Below are 9,694 nucleotides of genomic sequence, written 5' to 3' on the forward strand. Positions count from 1 at the left end.
AGAGGGTGAGAGAATCAGAGAAAGAACGATGGAGCAGTGGCGGGCTGGCGAGCAGGAGAGGAGGAATCATTAAATGGATGGTGGTGGTGGAGAGGAGCGAGGCTGGCTCTTTGAAGACAGGCGCACGCCGCTAAGCAGGAGCCCTGAGAGCTACCAACGCTGATGGGTTGCAGGGAGCGTCTCCCAGCCTTCTCACGGATGGATCGGAGCAGCAGCACAAAGATTAGAGGTTCCCTTAATCCGACAAAGGGGATTAAACGCTGACAGAGGACAAGAGGGGGGAGAGGAAGGCTCCTGTGGAGGGGTAGATGAATTATTAACACCTCTCCTCAGACTAGTGATCTGGGTCTTTAACCCAAAAACACAGACCGATGCTCCAGACACATGCTGGGGTGTTCAGATGAGCCTTATCTGTCATCACACAACCCCCTGGACTTTGAGAGAGGGATCGAAGATACACCCTACCTCCTTCTCTCCATCCCTCCCTTAGTTTGGCTTAAACACTTTCGTACTGTACATCCTGATAGTGTCCCATCTGGAAATGCACACCCTGTGAAACTTAACACACACTGGCGGACCATAGTCTGCACACACACACACACACACACACACACACACACACACACACACACACACACACACACACACACACACACACACACACACACACACACACACACACACACACACACACGTGGGCACACACACACACACACATGCACACGGTGGCAGACCACAGTCTGCACTCTCACACACACACAGCACCATATCAGCACAAAAAGTTGTTTAAAGGGATATCTCTGACATGGCACGATACCTACTCCAGATGTAAGCCACATCATCAATTAAGTGTTTCATAAGTCAACTTCTTCTGAATGAGACCTCAATAGCCAGTGTCATTTCAAGACTCATCTCCAGGGAGACAAAAACAAAACACCAAAAAAATAAACCCAAAAGAGCAGGGAGATATTTCAAGCCAAACTTAAAAGCTTGGAGGATCAAATCAAATGTTAAATTAAGAAATAATAAATAAAAAAACAATGAATTAGCAAAAAGACATCTAGCTACCACCCAAACGTGTTCTCTGTCTTGTGGCAAGGGCAATATGGGATGGTAGTGACGGGAAATGGCATCCATGTTTTCACCACTGTCCCACCCAAGATTAACTCACATTGGCGCCCATTGACCTTTCAATCAGCTCAATAAACACAGAGTGTGACGGATGAACCAAAGACCTCAAACCCAGACCCCCAAGCCAAAGCGTCAAACATCTCAGTGTGTCATCACTTACCCCCCTTGTTCCATCTGCCTTTAGTCCTTGCCTGGTGGCTGAGCTCAGGACCGCCAAACAGCACCAAGAGAAACAAAACAAGTTCAAAAATTGAGAAAAATCCAGACTTTGCCATGGAAAACATGTCCAAGAGTTTCTCTTCGACCGAGTCCACTTTCACATGGCTGTGTTTCCCTCTGGTGCGACGCGGTTGTGGTTCATGGTAACCCACGCGTGGGCTGTCATCAGTCAGTCAGGCAGGTATCAGCAGTGGGTCTCTGGCTCTGCCATGCTGCTAGAGGCTGCTGAGGGCTGGGTGATAGGTGCTCTTCACTGGTCCTGGGGCTCTGTGCTGAGCCACATGTCTCCCCTCCTGGACGCCCCTGGCTCACCAGAGCGCACGGAGCCAGACGGAACACACGCTACACCACGGCTCAGCTCAGCACCGTGCTTCACTGCTTTACTCTCACTAACACACACTCTCTCTCACTGTTGCCACCGCTGTCGACTCCGACGCTGCCTCTGCTGCTGCTGCCTCTACTGCCTCTGCTGCCTCTACTCCCTCTGCTGCTGCTGCCTCTGCTGCTGCTGCCTCTGCTGCTGCTTCTGCTGCTGAATGACTTCCTGCCCTCCTCACTCTGGGATGCTGAGGGAATACGTCTCTCAGCACTCTGGCTCTGAACCCTACACAGCACAGCCGAGTAGAGGAGAAGGAATGCAACCCGCAGTCTGCCCTCTGGAGAGGAGTTTACAGGGTGGGTGTCTGCTAGTTAGAAATAACACACAAACAAGCAGGCAAGAGGAGTGAGGGGAGTGTGAGGGAGAGGAACGAGAGACCAGGAGAGGAGAGAGAAGAGGTAATCACTGTGACTTCCTGATCCTAATAGCCACGGCAGCCATGCAGCTGCTCTTTAAAGAGCAATAAGGTTTTCACATGGAGCTGCTCGCATCTCACATCTGCCTGGCCAAGGTGAGCTGGAACAGGCTTTACTGGCGGAGTAGAATGAGGAGGAGAAGGAGAAGGAGGAAGAGGAGAGGGATGGGGGATGAGAAAAGATCTGGTGGAAGTGCCTTTACATGGTCCCATCTCTCTCTCTCTCTCTCTCTCTCTCTCTCTCTCTCTCTCTCTCTCTCTCTCTCTCTCTCTCTCTCTCTCTCACTCTCTCTCTCACTCTCTCTCTCTCTCGCTCTCTCTCTCTCTCTCTCTCTCTCTCTCTCTCTCTCTCTCTCTCTCTCTCTCTCTCTCTCTCTCTCTCTCTCTCTCTCTCTCTCTCTCGCTCTCTCTCTCTCTCTCTCTCTCTCTCTCTCTCTCTCTCTCTCTCTCTCTCTCTCTCTCTCTCTCTCTCTCTCGTGTGCATTGCGGGAAGCTCCAGGTGAGCTCAAGAGTTTCTCATGTTAATCACCGGTAAAAGAGTGTGGGGTTTTAGCTGTGTCACTTCTCCCCTGCTGCCTGCCCACAGTATTGGTCAGAAAGCCCTGTGGGCGAACTTTGCTTTGTACTGCTTTTACAAACATCCACTGTGACTGGAGAAATGTCTTGAAATTTGCCAGTGTGGTGATTGCTAGTTAGGACAACTTCATTGGTCCCTTCTATCATTTATGGTGTAACATGAATCATAAATACAGTTACATCATTGTTAAAAAGCCTTTATTTCAATAGTGTGATGTTAAATTTTTCATTTGAACACAATTAACGCAAAAAGCCCATTTGAAATGGAAAATATCAGTCCTGGACCAAAGCACTTCATGTTGCCTAGAATGTGACCCTTTAGATCAGGTGTCCCAAACTCACTGCTGGGTTGTTTGGAAATGGTTTTTCCCTAGCACTAAACAGCTGGTTCAAATATCCAAATATCTGATTCAAATATCATTCTAGCTTTGATTATTTTAGTCAGCAGTGTAGGGGGAACCAGGGCCAAGTTTGGGATATCCTGCTTTAGATAATAAAGTCTATGATATGGCCTTGCCTTTACAATTACAATAAATAGCGTTTGCAAATGAATTTATTGCAGCTGACAACTGTTTATCACAACAGTCAGTCAGACTTTCCTAACAAAGCTGCAAGGTCGTAACAAACCAAGTTCATAAAGCATGTACTTCAGGAGGGGGAAGCATGAGTAGTCTGTCTCGAACACACACCCTGGCTTTAATGTCCTCATTACAGCTTCTGAAGGAATCCATGATTAAGTGCATAATTTTTTATACACAGTGCAAATTAATATCCTGAATCCACACATAATATTCAGATTCTGCTTCCCATCCCCCTCATCTTCCTTCTCCCCCCTCTCCCCCCGCCCCCGTCCTCTTCTTACTCCCCCACGCCCTCTCCCCGTACTCCCCCTACTCCTCCTACTCCCCCCACCCCCTCTCCCCCGTCATCTTCTTACTCCCCCATCCCCTCTCCCGCTACTCCACCCAACCCCCAACCCCTCTCCCCCTAGTCCACCCAACCCCCCCACCCCCTCTCACCCTACTCCCCCACCCCCCACCTTCTCTCTCCCTACTTCCCCCACCCCCACCCCCTCTACTCCCCCTACTCCCGCCACCCCATCTCCCCCCACCCCCTCTACTCCCCCTACTCCCCCCACCCATCTCCCCCCACCCCATCTCCCCCTACCCCCCTCTCTCCCTACTCCCCTCTCTCCCCCTACTCCCTCTCCCACTACTCCCCCCTCTCCCCCTACTCCCTCTCCCTTGCTTAACAACCTGCATCGGTACCCGGCACTATAATCATGCTTTTTGCAAATGAGAACAGAGATGTGTATATCTCTGGTAGAAACCAGCAGGAGCATCTGTTAACAATCCACATTTGCGATGACAGGTAAACAAGCAGCTTCTCTGTGAGCTATAACACTATTTTCTAGAGTATAAAACTCTAATTATGACAAGCAAGGCAAATTGAAATGTAAACTAAAGCACACAATCCACCACCACTGGTGTAAGTATAATATGAATGCAGAGGCCCTGCAGTACTCCCTAGTCTCCATTAGATGAACCCAGTTGATAATCCCTGCAGTACTCCCTAGTCTCCATTAGATGAACCCAGTTGATAATCCCTGCAGTACTCCCTAGTCCCGATATATATAGATCCCAGTTGATAATCCCTGCAGTACTCCCTAGTCTCTATATGAAGATCCCAGTTGATAATCCCTGCAGTACTCACTAGTCTCTATATATAGATCCCAGTTGATAATCCCTCCAGTACTCCCTAGTCCTGATATATATAGATCCCAGTTGATAATCCCTGCAGTACTCCCTAGTCTCCATTAGATGAACCCAGTTGATAATCCCTGCAGTACTCCCTAGTCCCGATATATATAGATCCCAGTTGATAATCCCTGCAGTACTCCCTAGTCACCATTAGATGAACCAGTTGATAATCCCTGCAGTACTCCCTAGTCCCGATATATATAGATCCCAGTTGATAATCCCTGCAGTACTCCCTAGTCTCTATATGAAGATCCCAGTTGATAATCCCTGCAGTACTCCCTGGTCTCTATATATAGATCCCAGTTGATTATCCCTGCAGTACTCACTAGTCTCTATATGAAGATCCCAGTTGATAATACCTGCAGTACTCCCTAGTCTCTATATAAAGATCCCAGTTGATAATCCCTGCAGTGCTCCCTAGTCCCGATATATATAGATCCCAGTTGATAATCCCTCCAGTACTCCCTAGTCTATATATAGATCCCAGTTGATAATCCCTGCAGTACTCACTAGTCTCTATATATAGATCCCAGTTGATAATCCCTGCAGTACTCCCTAGTCTCTATATGAAGATACCAGTTGATAATCCCTGCAGTACTCCCTAGTCTCTATATGTAGATCCCAGTTGATAATCTCTCCAGGACTCCCTAGTCTATATATAGATCCCAGTTGATAATCCCTGCAGTACTCCCTAGTCTCTATATGAAGATCCCAGTTGATAATCCCTGCAGTACTCCCTGGTCTCTATATATAGATCCCAGTTGATAATCCCTGCATTGCTCCCTAGTCTCTATATGAAGATCCCCGTTGATAATCCCTGCTGTACTCCCAAGTCTCTAATGTAGATCCCCGTTGATAATCCCTGCAGTTCTCCCTAGTCCCTATATGAAGATCCCAGTAAGAGTTGTGTTTCATTAGTGGCCTATAGCCTGTCTAATAAAGGATTACTCGTAGATTACACTCTAACTGTATGCAAGGAGAGTCAAGAGTGCTGGAGGAGAACTAAGCAGAGCAGCAGTGTCTGGGAAGTGCTTTGCCTTGGGCTCCAGTTGGAGTAGCCTTTCCCTGGCTGGCTGCTGTTGCCACCATAGAGATCCTAATGTATTATTATTATTGTTATTTTTATTTGATTTATTATTATTATTTTTCTAATTCGTAATTCAATGGTTGCCACTGACTCAGAGCCTTGGATCCAGGTCTAGTACATGGTCACGATGTATAAATGATTGGAGACGTTATAGGGGGTTTTAATACCATGAAAAGGCATGGGGACGAAGCCCAAAACAAATATGTATACAAAAACACAGGGGTGTAACCCAAACAAAAGAGCGAGGTTAAACCTCTAATAAATACACTGGACGAGACCTGTAATAACAATACACGAGACCCTTAATAACAAGTGTACAACAATGCACGAGACGAGACCCTTAATAACAAGTGTACAATACACGCAGCACGAAAGCCAAAACAACAAAGCGCAGGTACTCACAAGACCAACAGACACGGGAACAATAACCAACCAAGACAATGGTGAACAGAGGGCACATATACAATTACTAATCAGGGCAAATGGGAACTAGGTGTGCATATTGAGACAGTTCAGTGACGCCTAGAGACCGGTGACGTTGACCTCCGGAACTGGTGCACGGAATGAGCAGCAGTACCGGGAGGACCCATGACACACATGAGGATGTGTGAAACCTACTCCTCAGCCTGAAATGTCGTGAAGTGTCTGCCAGCGAATAGCTAGCTTTTCACGTAACACCGACTGGTAAGACGCTTCAGGAGGGCGGTCATGTGTGCTAGCCAGGTCCTGGGTTGGAGCCTCAGTGTGAGCCGAATCAGGAGGAAGTAGTACTCACTAAGCAAGCAGTGTGACGTCCTTTACGCAGGCAGAGTGGAGGACTGGGCCAGTCAGTGCTCATAAAGCAGGTGGCAGAGTGTGTTAAATGGTGTGTAGCTTATGGCCACTGTGACACAGCCTGTGACAGGACAGCAAGGATGGACCACTTCACATCAAGATGTGGTTGCCTGTGACTGTTGCAAGGATCAGTTCCCTTCTCTAACATGGCACGTGTTACTGTAATGACAAGTAGCACAGCTCACAATGGTTATCGCCCTAGCAATAGTATTATTGGGTGCAGCATTCACACCACCCCGTTCCCAGCCACAGTAATATGGTGTATCTGAAAGCAATTAACAATTTCCCAATGTAATCTAAAAAAAACAAGGTTCATCTGATATGTGTACGTTCATTTCCATTAGCAGCTAAAAACTCCCACAATAGAACATATTTCAGGGAGAATTATTATCAACAATGAGGCATGAAGGAGACGCCTCAAAAATGTTACTGAACACGAACTTCAGGGAGGGGGGGGGAAAAGGAATCTACAAATTCACAAAAACAAAAAGGGTTTTACTGTGAGAAAGAAACAGGGCATGATGTGCTGAGTGCCGACTGACTCCAGTGTAAAACGAGTTGAGACAAAGGCAGAAATCTAGTGGAGCGTGGCAGGATTTAGCATCAGTATTGTCTTTGTCCACGCTCCCATAGAGCACATTTTTTTTTTATTTAACCTTTATTTAAACAGGTAGGCAAATTGAGAACACGTTCTCATTTACAATTGCGACCTGGCCAAGATAAAGCAAAGCAGTTCGACACATACAACAACACATAGTTACACATGGAGTAAAAACAAACATATAGTCAATAATACAGTGAAAAAGATAAAAAAATAAGTCTATATACAATGTGAGCAAGTGAGGTGAGATAAGGGAGGTGAAGGCAAACAGATATATGTATAAATAAATAAAAATATAAAAAGGCCATGGAGGCGAAGTGAGTACAACACAGCAAGTAAAATAAAAACTAAAAAAAAAAAAAACACTGGAATGGTTGGTTTGCATTGGAAGAAAGTGCAAAGTAGAGACAGAAATAATGGGGTGCAAAGGAGCAAAATAAATTAATAAATAAATACAGTAGGTAAAGAGGTAGTTGTTTGGGCTAAATTGTAGATGGGTTATGTACAGGTGCAGTAATCTATGAGCTGCTCTGACAGCTGGTGCTTAAAGCTAGTGAGGGAGATAGGTGTTTCCAGTTTCAGAGATTTTTGTAGTTCGTTCCAGTCATTGGCAGCAGAGAACTGGAAGGAGAGGCGTCCAAAGGAAGAATTGGTTTTGGGGGTGACTAGAGAGATATACCTGCTGGAGCGCGTGCTACGGGTAGGTGCTGCTATGGTGACCAGCGAGCTGAGATAAGGGGGGACTTTACCTAGCAGGGTCTTGTAGATGACCTGGAACCAATGGGTTTGGCGACGAGTATGAAGCGAGGGCCAGCCAACGAGAGTGTACAGGTCGCAGTGGTGGGTAGTATATGGGGCTTTGGTGACAAAACGGATGGCACTGTGATAGACTGCATCCAATTTATTGAGTAGGGTTTTGGAGGCTATTTTGTAAATGACATCACCGAAGTCGAGGATTGGTAGGATGGTCAGTTTTACAAGGGTATGTTTGGCAGCATGAGTAAAGGATGCTTTGTTGCGGAATAGGAAGCCAATTCTAGATTTGACTTTGGATTGGAGATGTTTGATGTGGGTCTGGAAGGAGAGTTTACAGTCTAACCAGACACCTAGGTATTTGTAGTTGTCCACATATTCTAAGTCAGAGCCGTCCAAAGTAGTGATGTTGGACAGGCGGGCAGGAGCAGGCAGCGATCGGTTGAAGAGCATGCATTTGGTTTTACTTGTATTTAAGAGCAGTTGGAGGCCACGGAAGGAGAGTTGTATGGCATTGAAGCTCGCCTGGAGGGTTGTTAACACAGTGTCAAAAGAAGGGCCAGAAGTATACAGAATAGTGTCGTCTGCGTAGAGGTGGATCAGAGAATCACCAGCAGCAAGAGCGACATCATTGATGTAAACAGAGAAGAGAGTCGGTCCAAGAATTGAACCCTGTGGCACCCCCATAGAGACTGCCAGAGGCCCGGACAACAGACCCTCCGATTTGACACACTGAACTCTATCAGAGAAGTAGTTGGTGAACCAGGCGAGGCAATCATTAGAGAAACCAAGGCTGTCGAGTCTGCCAATGAGGATGTGGGGATTGACAGAGTCAAAAGCCTTGGCCAGGTCAATGAATACGGCTGCACAGTATTGTTTCCTATCGATGGCGGTTACGATATCGTTTATGACCTTGAGCGTGGCTGAGGTGCACCCATGACCAGCTCTGAAACCAGATTGCATAGCGGAGAAGGTGTGGTGTGATTCGAAATGGTCGGTAATCTGTTTGTTGACTTGGCTTTCGAAGACCTTAGAAAGGCAGGGTAGGATAGATATAGGTCTGTAGCAGTTAGGGTCAAGGGTGTCCCCCCCTTTGAAGAGGGGGATAACCGCAGCTGCTTTCCAATCTTTGGGGATCTCAGACGACACGAAAGAGAGGTTGAAGAGGCTAGTAATAGGGGTGGCAACAATTTCAGCAGATAGTTTTAGAAAGAAAGGGTCCAGATTATCTAGCCCGGCTGATTTGTAAGGGTCCAGATTTTGCAGCTCATTAAGAACATCAGCTGACTGTATTTGGGAGAAAGAGAAATGGGGAAGGCTTGGGCGAGTAGCAGAGGGGAGGGCAGTGCTGTTGTCCCGGGTAGGGGTAGCCAGGTGGAAAGCATGGCCAGCCGTAGAAAAAATGCTTATTGAAATTCTCAATTATAGTGGATTTGTCGGTGGTGACAGTGTTTCCTATCTTCAGGGCGGTTGGAAGCTGGGAGGAGGTGTTCTTATTCTCCATGGACTTTACGGTGTCCCAGAACTTTTTTGAATTTGTGTTGCAGGAAGCAAATTTCTGCTTGAAAAAGCTAGCCTTGGCTGTTCTAACTGCCTGTGTATATTGGTTTCTGGCTTCCCTGAAAAGTTGCATATCACGGGGGCTGTTCGATGCTAATGCAGAACGCCATAGGATGTTTTTCTGTTGGTTAAGGGCAGTCAGGTCAGGAGAGAACCAAGGGCTATATCTGTTCCTGGTTCTAAATTTCTTGAATGGGGCATGCTTATTCAAGATGGTGAGGAAGGCATTTTAAAAAAATGACCAGGCATCCTCTACTGACGGGATGAGATCAATATCCTTCCAGGATACCCCGGCCAGGTCAATTAGGAAGGCCTGCTCGCTGAAGTGTTTCAGGGAGCGTTTGACAGTGATGAGTGGAGGTCGTTTGACCGCTGACCC

The 9,694-nt window shown here is 46.8% G+C and overlaps 1 protein-coding gene across 11 annotated transcripts in view; it reads right to left on the reverse strand.

Annotated features, from left to right (window-relative positions):
* The window catches only part of robo2 (roundabout, axon guidance receptor, homolog 2 (Drosophila)), a 768,110-nt gene that overhangs the window by 620,832 nt on the left and 137,584 nt on the right, over window positions 1-9,694 (reverse strand). For 3 of the 11 annotated variants that reach the window (XM_055896672.1, XM_055896665.1, XM_055896670.1), the window contains exon 1: window positions 1,292-2,114. The exons of 1 other annotated variant lie outside the window; for it this stretch is intronic. In XM_055896672.1, coding sequence (XP_055752647.1) covers window positions 1,292-1,415 — 124 coding nt within the window. In that variant the 5' untranslated portion in view covers window positions 1,416-2,114. Of the gene's footprint in view, window positions 1-1,291; window positions 2,119-9,694 lie in introns of those variants that run through there. 7 more of the 11 variants (XM_055896667.1, XM_055896663.1, XM_055896674.1 and 4 more) reach the window with 4 other exon arrangements.

The sequence above is a fragment of the Salvelinus fontinalis genome, chromosome 33 (assembly GCF_029448725.1).
Source record: "Salvelinus fontinalis isolate EN_2023a chromosome 33, ASM2944872v1, whole genome shotgun sequence".
NCBI classification, from domain to species: Eukaryota; Metazoa; Chordata; class Actinopteri; order Salmoniformes; family Salmonidae; genus Salvelinus; species Salvelinus fontinalis.